Here is a 14,548-nt window from a genome sequence, read left to right on the forward strand (position 1 = left end):
CAACATATTCAAAAGAAAACATCCAAAAGTATTGCAGTATTAAATGGGCAAAGCACATTCTTGATGTCAAATCACTACATACTCTGTACTGTGCATTGATTGCACCTTACCTGACTTATTGTGCAGAGGTCTGGGGCAATAACTATAAAACTACAGTGCAACCATTATTCATCCTTCAAAAAAGAGCATTAAGAATAATTCACAATGCAGGGTATCGGGATCATACCAATCCATTGTTCATTAAATTGAAGATATTAAAACTTCATGATATGATTTCATTCAAGATTGTTCAATTGATGTATAAAGCAAAAAATAAGCAATTACCATTTAGAATTCAAGAATATTTTACACAAAGAGAAGGAATGTATAATTTAAGTGGTTTGTATCATTTTAAAATTGCTGGCGCTCGGACGACCAGGATATGCTTCTGTGTCTCCATTTGTGGTCCTAAAAAATGGAATAATCTACCTGAGAAACTCAAGCGATGTCCAGACGTCAACCGGTTCAAATATTTATACAAAGAATTGGTATTCTCCAGATATTACTGAAATATGTAGGTGGTAACCAGCTTGCATTTGGAGCTGTTTGGGAAATATTTGTTTTCTTTTATTTGTAATTATGGCTGTTGTTCAGATTTTGAACAACTTGGCTGTTGTTCAGATTTTGTTTAGAAATGAATGTTTATGAACAGGCACATATGGCTGGTTTGATTAGACTTCATGGAGGGGTGTAGGCACTGATAAACTCTGCCTACGCCTTTAGGCACCGTGTACATTGTTTATTTTTTTCTTACTGTAAAAAAGAAAAGGTTTCGGTAAACTGGAGAGTCAAAACTGACTGTAGATGTGAATGTGTTTGTGTGTCTGTGTGTGGTCTTGTGACAGAGTGGTGTTCTGTCCAGAGTGAATCCCGCCTCGTGCCCTATGACCTCCAGCTCCAGCTCCCCTGTGAGCTTTAGAAAATGAATGAATTCCTGATGTTAATTAGTTTTAGGGTCATCATTATTAAGTCAGAAATGGAAAGTCAGACCTCAGGAGGACGTTACTGACTCACTGCTCACAGGTGGATGAGGAAATGTTTGTGAGCTGCCGGGACACTCCTTCCTCACTGACACCAGGAGTCAGATGCTGATAAAAGGTGCAGCTGAAGACACACGGCCCCTAGTGGCAGTGGTCAAGATGATGTTGTGCAGCAGCACAAAAGAAAAACCCACCAGCTCCTATATGTACTAAATGTGTACAACTCAAAAAAGGTTTTGTTGTCAAGACATTCTAATTAAAAGATGAAGACTTGCTACAGACCAGATATTCCAATTCAGCACATGACACTATCATCACACATAAAGAAAGCTGGGTAAAAGAAGCAGAAACAAAAAAATGAAATCGGAAACAGTGAAAACTTACACCTGCTGTCGGGAGGGGCACACGGTCAGACAGGAGTGCACGATACCGCGGCGAAGGTTTCGCGCATGCTCATGCATGAACACAGTGCGAGCACCACACCATATAAAAACACCATATTTATTATCAAGCGGACTTTACAAATATGATCCGTCTGTTTCTCTGTAGACGTACAGTCATGAAATGACATGAATGCAGCAGTGCGCTCATCGCATCATGTCCACATCTGCTGGCGTGTGTCCAGCCAGCCACGCGCGTGTCCTGCCCAACACACGTCTTGTGGGTGGCGTGCCGCAGGAATGGCACCGCGTCATGTGGAACAGAGCTCACATGGGTGACGTGACAGTCAGATCGCCCGCTACGTGTTATGATCTGATGGTCCGTTTCAACCTGGGGCAGCCTGTAACTGTGCGTGGCATGCGCACGCTTGCTCACTGCGGCCCATCGCCACAGCAATATACAGTGAGGAAAATAAGTATTTGAACACCCTGTGATTTTGCAAGTTCTCCCACTTAGAAATCATCTTTTCATCTTAGGTACATGTCCACTGTGAGAGACATAATCTAAAAAAAAAAAAATCTGGAAATCACAATTATGATTTATGATTTTTTAATAATTTATTTGTATGTTACTGCTGCAAATAAGTATTTGAACACCTGTGAAAATCTATGTTAATATTTGCTACAGTAGCCTTTGTTTGCAATAACAGAAGTCAAACGTTTCCTGTAGTTTTTTTACCAGGTTTGCACACACTGCAGCAGGGATTTTGGTCCACTCCTCCATACAGATCTCCAAATCTTTCAGGTTTGGAGTTTCAGCTCCCTCCAAAGATTTTCTATTGAGTTCAGATCTGGAGACTGGCCAGGCCACTCCAGGACCTTGAAATGCTTCTTACGGAGCCCCTCCTTAGTTGTCCTGGCTGTGTGTTTGGGGTCACTGTCATGCTGGAAGACCCAGCCATGACCCATTTTCAATGCTCTTACTGAGGGAAGGAAGTTGTTTGCCAAAATCTCGCAATACATGACCCCATCCATCCTTCCTTCAATACGGTGCAGTCGTCCTGTCCCCTTTGCAGAAGAGCACCCCCAGAGTATGATGTTTCCACCCCCATGCTTCACGGTTGGGATGGTTTTCTTGGGGTTGTTCTCATCCTCTAAACATGGTAAGTGGAGTTGATTCCAAAAAGCTCTATTCTGGTCTCATCTGACCACATGACCTTCTCCCATGCTTCCTCTGGATCATCTAGATGGCCACTGGTGAACTTGAAACGGGCCTGGACATGTGCTGGCTTGAGCAGGGGGACCTTGCTGCCCTGCAGGATTTTAAACCATGACATCATCATGTGTTACTAATGTAATCTTTGTGACTGTGGTCTCAGCTCTTTTCAGGTCACTGACCAGGTCCTCCTGTGTAGTTCTGAGCTTTCTCAGAATCATCCTCACCTACGCCACAAAGTGAGATCTTGCATGGAATCCCAGACGGAGGGAGATTGACAGTCATCTTGTGTTTCTTCCACTTTCTAATAAATAATCGTAACAGTCGTTGTCTTCTACCAAGCTGCTTGCCTGTTGTCCTGTAGTCCATCCCAGCCTTGTGCAGGTCTACAGTTTTGTACCTGGTGTCCTTAGACAGCTCTTTGGTCTTGGCTATGGTGGACAGGTTGGAGTGTGATTGATTGAGTGTGTGAACAGGTGTCTTTTATACAGGTAACAAGTTCAAACAGGTGCACTTAATACAGGTAAAGAGTGCAGAATAAGAGGGCTTCTTAAAGAAAAATTAACAGGTCTGTGAGAGCCAGAATTCTTGCTGGTTGGTAGGGGTTCAAATACTTATTTACAGCAGTAACATAAGAATAAATTATTAAAAATCATACATTGTGATTTCCAGAATTTCTTTTTTTTAGATTATGTCTCTCACAGTGGACATGCACCTAAGATGAAAATTTCAGACCCCTCCATGATTTCTAAGTGGGAGAACTTGCAAAATCACAGGGTGTTCAAATACTTATTTTCCTCACTGTATGTTTTTATTTATGTCCACATGAGAACAGCAAGCAGACTCACGTGCATCACAGTGGGCAGTTGTTAGTCCATGTCTGTCCAAACACAGTGCGTGTTGTCCAGCAGTGACATCAAGTGCCACAGATCTCCACAGCTGCTCTTGTGGGCAGACACACCCCCTGTCAGTTCAGTGCACAGACCAACGTGTCACTCTGTCTGTTTGCAAAGCCACACTCGTGGAGCACTTAGACAAATTTCACATCCAGCTCGACAGTGACTGTCTGCAGACTTGTTGTGCTAATAGTGTGAATGTCCACACATTTTCCAAGTGTTATGCGAGCGGTGTTAGATGTTCTTGTGTGTCAGTTGGAATTTGGCCGAAACCTGCTGCGAGAGGGTTCGATGGGCTCGCACAGCACACACTTTGTCCTTCAGCCGCTGGTGTGTGCAAATATTTGTAGCAACAGGTGTACAAGTCATTGGAAGCAGCTACGAATTTACAAGTTTTGCATACAATTCCTGCTTTATGCGCACTTTATGTGTATTTCGACCAAATTCGCAAAATGTGTGAAGGGGCCCTTAAAATCCTGCAGGGCAGCAAGGTCCCCTGCTCAAGCCAGCACATGTCCAGGCCTGTTTTAAGTTCACCAGTGACCATCTGGATGATCCAGAGGAGGCATGGGAGAAGGTTATGTGGTCAGATGAGACAAAAATAGAGCTTTTTGGTATCACTCCACTCGCCGTGTTTAGAGGATGAGAACAACCCCAAGAACACCATCCCAACCGTGAAGCATGGGGTTGGAATCATCATTTTTGGGGGTGCTTTTCTACAAAGGGGACAGGACAACTGCACCTTATTGAAGGGAGGATGGATCAGGTCAGGTATTTCAAGATTTTGGCAAACAACCTCCTTCCCTCAGTACAACCATTGAAGATGGGTCGTGGCTCGGTCTTCCAGCATGACAATGACCCAAAACACACAGCCAGGGCAACTAAGGAGGGGCTCCGTAAGAAGCATTTCAAGGTCCTGGAGTGGCCGAGTCAGGCTCCATGTTGTGTGTTGGGGGGGTGTGGCTGCACATTTTGGTGTTCTTTTCTTTTCTTTGCTCTCCAGGTGGTATGAAAACTGATTTGTCTGTGGAGAAGGTGCTGGCTGAAGAATCCTTCACCCTCATCAACAGTATGTGCAGCACCTGTGGATGGTGCTCACGTGCAGCCTTAAAGACTTTCAGCTGAAGCAGATAATGAGATGGCGTTCTGCATTTAAGCCATGTGTGATTCAAGCAGAATTGCCGGGAACTCGACCTTGTGATGTTCGTTTGTGAGACGCTGAGGACCGCGCCTGGGTTTGACACATCGTGCCTGTGAAGCAGGAAGGGTGAGGGACACATGCTGTCAGCACACATCAGAGGTGATTAATTGTTTGTAGTTCCCGGCCATTCCATAATGGACCCAGCGGCAGAGGCGGTTCCTTTTGCTGAAAAAGTTCAAGAACACTTGGAGAAAATATGGGAGCAATTACAGCATCTCGCAAACCAAATTAAACAAACAGACGCCCGTGTTACGGAGCTTGCAACGCAAGCCGTTCCACTTCCTGCTGCTCCAGCTGTGGCACCATCGATACCGGTGCAGATAACTCCGTCACCCAGAGATTATTTGTCATCCGGAGCCTTATGCGGGAGACGTTGAAGCCTGTGCTTCGTTTTTGATGCAATGTTCTCTGGTTTTTGCTCAGCGACCGGCTTCCTTCTCTTCTGATGGGAGCCGTGTTTCATATGTGACAAATTTGCTCCGAGGTGACGCCTTAGTTTGGGTCACAGCGTTGTGGAGTAACAACTCGCCATTGTTAGGATCCTTTAAGGATTTCTCCCGGGAGTTCCGACTGGTTTTTGACCAACCGGTGAGAACGAATACCGTTGCCCAACGGTTGCTGAATCTCAGGCAGGGGAGGCGGAGTGCGGCGGAGTATTCCGTGGACTTCCAGATTTTTTCTGCTCAGTCAGGTTGGAACGCCGCAGCTTTACGAGGAGTGTTTGTAGATGGGTTAAATGAGTCATTAAAAGACGAGCTGGCAGTCCGTGACGAGCCAAACGATTTAGATGAGCTGATATCGTTGGTGATTCGTCTAGATGATCGGATGAAGGAGCGTGGACGCGAGAGAGGGCGGCCATCAGAGCGGGTTTTTTCGTCTCGGGGCTTTCCCCGACACAGATCTGGGCCGCCTCTTCTTCGCCCCACTGAGGCTCCTCCGACGGGACCTCTGGCTCCTCTTGCAGACGAGCCCATGCAGCTCGGACGAGCAGAGACAAACTGTATTGCCCCGACATATAAGCGTCAAGAAAAATAATGGTGACGTATCTCCAGGTGTTCTGGGACAGGCGAAATAACACACACACAAAAAAAACAAAAAAACAAAAAAAAAAACTTGTAGGGCTTAATGTTTTGTTTTTTTTTAAATAGGGGTTATAATTTGTTTGGGGAGTCAGAGGCGTGTCTGGTGGAGTGAACGTTAGGCGGTTAGAAGCCTGTCTGGGCTCACTTGATCGTTATTTTTTTATGCGTATTTAGGTATTTTCTGTTTGGGTTTTGGGGTCGTTTTGTTTTGTCGTTTTTTATTTCCCTACATCCCTAACCCCAACCTCACTTGCCCCAAGACCGTTCATCTTGTGGGTTGTGGGGTGGTGCAGGTTGGTCACGCTGAGCGTTCTCAGAAGACCTCTGCACCTAGGGGGGGGTTGTTAGGGGCGTTTTTTCTTGGTTTGGTTAGGGCCCGGTTCCACTCCAGCCTCGGTGAGCCTTTGTACCGTTCGTCATTGGTGTTGCCGGGGTGTGGTGCAGCGGGAACATACCTCAGTCGGAGGGGTGGGCCGATCTGTTGCCGTTCGCCATTTCGGTAGTTCCACCCCTCCCGAGAGGCTGGGGTATGGTCGAGTTGGGGCACCGGACGTATTTCCGGTTTTCCGCTGCACCTTGGGGTTGGGGCTGGGTTAGTTTTTCCTGTTCCCTTCCCCGGCTTAATGTTTTGAGCCGTTCGCCAAAATTGAGCCGCCGAGGGGCTCTGGGAAGGACCTGGGGTCTTTCGGGGTGCCGGGGAAGGTAACAGGGTTTAACGGTTGTTTTATTTGCCCCCGGGGTTGTTTAAGGTAGTCCTCCGGGGGTTGGACTTTGATTTTGTTTTGTTTCCTTCCGGGTTCCACCTCCAGGGTTGATGGGACGGTCCTCTGGGGGGGAATTGGCTTGTGGGGCCGACTAGCCAGGTGTGGCCGGGTCTGGGGTTCCGGGGTTGTGGGGAGGGTGCCTCCTGGGGTTTGATGGTACGGTCCTCTGGGGGGCGTCGTTTGCTCCATGTATACCTGGGGACCTTTGTGGGATTCCGGTTCTGGCTATTCCTCCTGGAACCGGCGGTAAAGGCCTTCTGGGGGGGGGGGGGGGGGGGTTGGGCTCTGCAGGTCGTTCTGGGGGGGTTGTTTGTTATTTTTCTTTTATGCATTTATGTTTGTATTGTGTTTGTGGGGCTGTGTTGGGTTTTTGCATTTGGGAGTTTTTCTTTTCTTCCCGGGGTTGGATGGGACGGTCCCCTGGGGAGGTTTTGGGTGGGTTTTATGTTTTTTCTTGTGTGTTGGATTGTACTGAGGACTGTTTTGGGGTTTTTGTTGATGCCAGCCAGCCTTCCAGCTGCGGTGCCCTGTCCTGCTGTCTGTGGTGGACCTTGGGAGCGTTATGCTGTCTGCTTCCTGACGAGGACCCCGGAGGGAGGTGCTGTTCTAGGACCTGGTCTGTTCGGTCGCCAGGAGGCTTCCCGTTAAAGGGGGGGGGGGGGGGTACTGTTGTGTGATGGGGGGGTGTGGCTGGACATTTTGGTGTTCTTTTCTTTTCTTTGCTCTCCAAGTGGTATGAAAACTGATTTGTCTGTGGAGAAGGTGCTGGCTGAAGAATCCTTCACCCTCATCAACAGTATGTGCAGCACCTGTGGATGGTGCTCACGTGCAGCCTTAAAGACTTTCAGCTGAAGCAGATAATGAGATGGCGTTCTGCATTTAAGCCATGTGTGATTCAAGCAGAATTGCCGGGAACTCGACCTTGTGATGTTCGTTTGTGAGACGCTGAGGACCGCGCCTGGGTTTGACACATCGTGCCTGTGAAGCAGGAAGGGTGAGGGACACATGCTGTCAGCACACATCAGAGGTGATTAATTGTTTGACTACTTGTTGATAGTGACTTGGTATTTTGTTACGCAGTATAGTTGAATTGTGATGAGAATTGTGCAGCTCGCTTCTCACTGCTGTGGCGTGCGGACAACTGATCCTCCACCTGTTGTGAGAAGTTGCTCATTTACATAAAGCTTAAATACAGACCTGAATGTGTTGCTGATAGTGTGTGCCTTTTGAAGGATATTGCTTGTAACTGCTGACTTACCTCACCTCTTCTATCCTTCGCAGAGAGTCGGTTTGTCGTGTCCACCTGGGGGGTGTTTGGCGGTAAAGTGAGTCCAGAAGTGCCGGGCTTCAATCCTTTTAGGCGCTTAAGAGCGTGCCAGCCTTCACTCCACCAGACTGATGCATTTTTTGTTTATACACCTTGTTTTGCACCAGAGGGTGAAATTAATAAATTGTTTTGTTATTGGAACCGCTTTCTGGTTGTTTTGGCGCTGGGTTCCGTCGGATGCAGGTCCACTCCTCAACCCGCGTCGACACATAACACTCCAGACCTGAACTCAATAGAAAATCTTTGGAGGGAGATGAAACTCAAAACCTGAAAGATCTGGAGAAGATCTGTATGGAGGAGTGGACCAAAATCCATACTGCAGTGTGCAAACCTGGTCAAGATCTACAGGAAACATCTGACCTCCGTAATTACAAACAAAGGTTTCTGTACCAATTATTAAGGTCTGTTTTTTCTATTGTATCAAATATGTATTTCATGCAGTGATTTTCTGAATTTTTCTGAGATTCTGTCCCTCACAGTGACGTGCACCTATGACAAAAATTACAGACCTCTCCATTCGTTGTAGGTGGGAAAACTTGCAAAATCGACAGTGTATCAAATACTTATTTGTCTCACTGTAAAATGCTAACCTCGGTGAGACAAATGGAGGACAGCACATAATTTAAGTCCCATGGGTTTGTTTTATGACTTCTGATTACATTTTAAAAGTACTAAAATATTTTTAGGTAATTTCAAGCTTTACTACAAATCAATTAAAATGTGTTTTTATTGACCTCTCGTGGCCACATCCCACACTTAGGGAACCACTGCTCCAGATAATGACAAAACCTAAATAATACTGAATAACACATTTTAGTGAAAGTTTTATTTCCTGAAGATAAGTGTGGGATTATGACATTTGCATATTTATTGAACTTAATCCCATTAAACCACATTATAGTGAATCATATAATGATGCAGACACATTGTGGAGGATCATGTGAATCACTGTAATCATGATGTTTGGTAACCTGTGTCCAAACAGCATCAATAGATGTTATAGCCTGTCTACACATTCACATACACTACATGCTTGGATGAACCAAAACAGTTTGGCTTTGTGCACAATATTTGGGAAAATCTAGACAGCATCAATAGATGTTACAGCCTGTCTACGCATTCACATACACTACATGCTTGGACGAACCAAAGCAGTTTGGCTTTGTGCACAATATGTGGGAAACTCTAGAAACTGATGTACAAAATGGTGACTTCACACTCGTGCATCCAGCGTTCTGACCTCCGTAAGTGTCTCACGTGACACAGTGAGAGTCATGATTGAGTGAGTTGGGAGAATTTAAGGCCCATGTTTAAAATAACGGTGGCCACCGTGCTGCTGAAGAGGAACGCCTTGAACCAGGCAGGTTGTTCCACCCATCCCATCCCTGACTGATGGGCAGGGCTGGACTTGGCAGCAAACCTGCCGTTACCGTGACAATGCAGCAGCAACAGCAGTCGCTCCGCATCCTTCAGCGCAGACGCATTCAATGTGCCGCATGCAGCAGCAGCAGTCTCTGACAAAAATACACCATCTCAGCACAGTCAGCGCCACTGAACCCCGATCAAACCGCCGTGGTCACGCCTGCACACAAAAGCTTTTCAGTCCTCTTATCCACAAAAGTATGCAGAGAAGGAGAGAGGACGGAGGATTACAAGCAGCACCGCATTTACCTCAAACTCCTCCACAGCCTGCATCTATACAATGAGGAAGTCCTCACCAGAGAGGGATTGTGGGAAAACAGGGCGGTCCTGAGAGGTGACAAGAGCCTGATGCAGCAGGATATTAAAAGTCAAGAGGAGTACCTTTAAGAGAGCTGATCTCATGCTGGATAGACCTTGCAGGGTCCATGCTCATTCTTTGCTTCTTGCAGCTTCTAAACATTCAAAGCCGAGCGCTGCATGCTGCGTTCTGCAGAGAAGCACCTCGCCGGGGATGCAAACGTCTCTGCTGGAAGTGCAGACAGTTCCTTTCTCTTTTCTTCTCGCTCCGTCTACTGTGCTGCCCCAGGAGTTGGCAGTGTTTTTGTTCTCTCTCTCTCTCTCTCTCTCTCTCTCTCTCTCTCTCTCTCTCCCAGCAGAAGGCAGCACACCTCCCTGACCCTCCCACCCCACCTCAATGATGTCCCATCTCATCCTCATGGCGTTTCTCAGTGAGACGTGTTAACCAGCAACAGTCACGCTCCGTCTTCACAACACAACGTGACAAACAGCCGGAGCGAGAAGGAGAAATAAAACACAGCAGAAAGTAATTTCATCAGCACAGAGAGCATTTCATTTGAAAAATGTTTGATTAAAATGTATGTCATGGACATGAACGAACAAAGCTCTTCACCATCTCATCATGTCACTTAGGTCCTTCAGAATTTTAGTAAATGCTTCAGGGGAGCATTAGCATGGCTAAAGCCTTTCAGCTTCTGGGGGGACTCTGACCAGACCTCCCGCCTTTTTAAACATTTTTCTTTTTTGCCTTTCAGCTTCTGTGGGAGCGCCGCCCCTCACCCCCAGACCCCCGCCTTTTTAAGCATTTTTCTTATTTTGCCTTTCAGCTTCTGGGGGTGGGGGGGCTCCACCCCACAGACCCCCCAATTACAGCCCTCTTAACCCCCTGCCACTTTAAGCAATTTTTAATGTAGATGTAAATTAATATTCAAAGTTTTCAGCTAGTTGACAGTAGGGCTGTACAATATGGCCAAATTATCGTATCTCAATATTGCCAAATCAATATGATACAAGATATGACTACGATTTGACACAAAGTGCAGCGACAGTGAAAGTTAAACATTCTTAAACAAAACAGTAATAATACCACACTCATTTTGCACTCATCATAAGGTTAGGATACTGTGTCCTCCAAAAGTATTGTAACACTTGGTATTTCACACATTTTAATTTGTTTATGCCATTTCAAATACAGGAAATACAAAATTTCTAAAATTACCTTCCTCAAACTCAAACTGAACTCTAAAACATGATAAAACCTGTAAATAATCAGTTTTATTGCCAGTTTTCTTCAGACAAGTCAGGGGATGGAAACATGAACATTTCCAAGTCACTGAATATGTGTTGGACTTTATTTACATCAATTATGAAGAAATACAAAAGTTTGTTTCACCAAAACATCAAATCTAGGCTTTCACCTCAAATGTACTTTCTGTCAAATTGTAGCTGAACTTTCAGGTCTTCTTTTCAAGAAAATCCTCCTCTACACCACTTCATCAGGAAGCTGGATTTTATATTTTTAATTCATTAATATCAAGTTGTAGACATTTGCTTTTGGTTTGAGTTTAAGGAAGATAACTTTAATTTATTTATTTATTTGTATTTGAAATGCATAAACAAATTAAAATGTGTGAAATGCCTAGTGCTCCAATACTTTTGAGTACAGTTGAAAAACACTAAGTGGCATGTGTATTTTTAAGTGAAATACATCCATCATCCTGGTGTCACTCAGAGAGCAAAATTAAGAGGTTATTTAAGTCATTCAGACAGCAAAATTAAGAGGTCATTTAATCAACAGTTGCCTGCTTGTTTAAAAATCACCGGAGACACACACATATATAAGACAACCCGAATTAAAGGAGAAATGCCGCTTTTAACAACCTGGACCTCATTTCTGGCATAAAATATGGTCATTTATTCACCAATATATGTTTGGTGTCATTATTAGTCCATGGTTCAAACAACGTATTCAGTTCAAATCTGAGGCAAATGTTTTTCTTCTTCTGCTAAGGTGGATTAGAAGTTTTGTGGTACACAGCACCAACTACTGGACAGGAGGAACCTAGCAGTCAATATGACTCACTTATTTCAAAATGCAGCTCTTTCCAACCAGACATTCGGTGCCCTGACATGTCAATCATCTGTATCCAATCAGATTTCAGGGGAGTCCAGTGCAACCCTGGCCTCCACTCTAGCTTCACCCATGCCAGGAAGTGTTCAACATTTGACATTTCCTTTTTCACTGTGGACTCAAAATTTTGCACTTCCTGTTTCAGTGTGAACTTGCCACTGAGTTCCCGTGAGATTCCATGGGATCTAGTCTGTCAATCCAGGAAGAGTCGATCCAGGAAGTGTTTGACATTTGACGTTTCCTGTTTCATTGTAGACTCAAAATCTGGCACTTCCTGTTTGGGACTCCCTGTACCATGAGCGAGCTTCACTCATGGTACAAGGAGTATAACAGCACTCCTCTGTTAATGCACAAAATGCTCCACCTGCTAAAACTAGTCCTGGGAAAAATTCCTGGCTCCACCCCTTTGTTTGCAATCATCCAAATGCTGAACAGCATCCAACTTCAAATCTTTAGTCAAGATTCAGGATAAGAATTTCCATCAACATGTATCAACTAGAAGGCCCTCAGAGAACACATAGCTCCACCAAGGCCAGTAAAATTTGGATGAATGCCCCTTAGCAAACTGCCCCTGATCAGACACTTTTGGTAGCCATCAACAACCTTCTGGCATAATCCTGGCTGGATATTTGACCACTACTCATGGCAGAATTGGTAAACTTGATTTAAATTTGTTGGTTTCCTGGTGTGGATTTGGCATTTTAGGGCAGTCCACAAATTTTCAGTAAGGTTGAGGTCGAGGCTTTTTGAAAGGATATTCCAGAAGCTTCAAGTTAATCTGCTTTATCCAACACACAACCAGTTCTGATGTGTGTTTGGGACGATTGTCAGTTTGAACATCCAATTGTGGCCAAGTTCCAACCATCTTGCTCAGTGGTGTCCAAAGTCATTCCAGGAAGGGCCAAGAGGCTGCAGGTTTTCTTTGCAGCAAGTGGCTGCAAAGAAAACCTGCAGCCTCTTTGACTTTAAGTAGAATAAAACAACCTGCACAAGCCTGGTCTACACCTTTGGTGCCTATAACTGGACTGCATTTATATAGCACTTTTCCATCTGCATCAGATGCTCAAAGCGCTTTACAAATAATTCCTCACATTCACCCCAAGGTACTCAATACACACCGGGAACAACTAGGGGATTAAGGACCTTGCCCAAGGGCCCTTAGTGATTTTCCAGTCACAATCCTCTGGTCTCAAGGCCAACGCTTTAACCACTAGACCATCATCTCCTCTTGTAGAGAACAATTCTTCATTCTTCTCTACAATAATCAAGACAGAGGAACAAAGGAGTTTTTCAGTCTGTTGGTCCTGCACTTGGGAAGAAGCAGTCTGTGGCTGAAGAGGCTCCTCTGGTTGCTGATGACGGTGTGCAGAGGCTGGCTACTATGGACTGGTAGAACATCCACAGGAGTTTCCTGTAGATGTTAAATGACTGCAGCCTCCTCAGAAAGTACAGCCTGCTCTGTCCCTTCCTGTCCAGCTGTCTTCTGATCTGGTCCACAGTGATGTATGGAGGAGGTTGTGTTGAGGTGGGGAAGGAGGAGGATGGGCCTGCTGCTGTGATGTCTGGGGGAGGTGTGCTGAGGGAAGAAGGAGCGATGTCTGCAGTGAGGGAGAGGGTGGGGGGGGGGGGGGGGCATGGACTGTTTGAACCAGTTGAAGAAGAAGTTTGTTCTGCCTCTTCATTGTCCCCCCTGCATCTCTGGTCTTTGTTTTATAGCCTGTGATGGTTTTCACACCTTCCCAGACCTCCCTCATGTTGTTTTCTTCCAGCTTCTGCTCCATCTTTCTCCTGTAGTTGTCCTTTGCTTCCCTCACGCAGTGTTTCACTTCCCACTAGAGGTGGGCGATACCGGGAATTTTGGTATTGATTCGATACCAAGTAAATACAGCCCCAGTATCGCCGATATCGATACTGATACCGATACTTTTTCATATTTGAGCTTCAAAGATCCAAAGGATCCAAAAGACCTAGGATAGAATTTCACCACACATTGTACGTGACAGCAAAATACTTTATTATCACAATCAACATTTTTATTTAAAAAAATATCCCTCAACACAACGTAAAACAAAATCTCCTGAGGTAGAGGGCTGACAAACCACAATACAAGGGTGCGCTGCTCCGTGTTGTGTGACACAGTGCAGCACTGCTCTTACAGACCGAGAGTAGACTTTGATGAATCTGCGTGCGCAGCAGTCAGTGCGTGCAGGAGAGAAAAAAAGCTTGAGTATCGATCTTTTTACACGAGGATCGTTCAATATCAATACCAGTGTTGGTATCGATATTATCGATATTAGGATCGATCCGCCCACCTCTACTTCCCACTGTGCTACCTTCATCGCCTCCATGTCTCTGCTCCTGAAGGCGGCCTTCTTCCTGTTGAGGACAGCTTTGACATCCTGTGTTTTTACCCACTGTTTGTCATTAGGATAACAGCAGACAGTCTTGGTTGGGCAGACCACATCTGCACAGAGGTTAAGATAATCCATCAGACAGTGTGTCAGCCCCTCTATGTCCTCACTGAGTGGGTTGATCAGCTCATCCTGGACCGTGGTGTTGTGTTGGGTCTCTCAGGGCACTTTTCATTTCAGGGGACCATCTTCTGACGGAGCGAGTGCTTACCAGCTGCCTTTGAACCAGAGGGTTATACTGTGGCTGTAGGTGGACCAGGTTGTGGTCAGACTTCCATAGAGGGGGGAGAGGTGTGACTCTGTATGCATCCCTCACATTAACTTACAGTAAGACAACTGTCCTTTTGTTTTTGCTGGACAGTCCACAACCTGGTGAAAAGCAGCCAAAGTTGCATGGTTAAA

At 45.4% G+C, this 14,548-nt stretch overlaps 1 protein-coding gene across 8 annotated transcripts in view; it reads right to left on the reverse strand.

Moving 5' to 3' along the window:
- pleca (plectin a) overlaps window positions 1-14,548 on the reverse strand; it is a 281,468-nt gene that overhangs the window by 176,287 nt on the left and 90,633 nt on the right. For 2 of the 8 annotated variants that reach the window (XM_034161221.1, XM_034161219.1), the window contains exon 1: window positions 9,689-9,912. The exons of the other annotated variants lie outside the window; for them this stretch is intronic. In XM_034161221.1, coding sequence (XP_034017112.1) covers window positions 9,689-9,767 — 79 coding nt within the window. In that variant the 5' untranslated portion in view covers window positions 9,768-9,912. Of the gene's footprint in view, window positions 1-9,688; window positions 9,913-14,548 lie in introns of those variants that run through there. 8 annotated transcript variants of the gene reach the window in all.

This window comes from Thalassophryne amazonica, chromosome 20, assembly GCF_902500255.1.
Source record: "Thalassophryne amazonica chromosome 20, fThaAma1.1, whole genome shotgun sequence".
NCBI lineage: Eukaryota > Metazoa > Chordata > Actinopteri > Batrachoidiformes > Batrachoididae > Thalassophryne > Thalassophryne amazonica.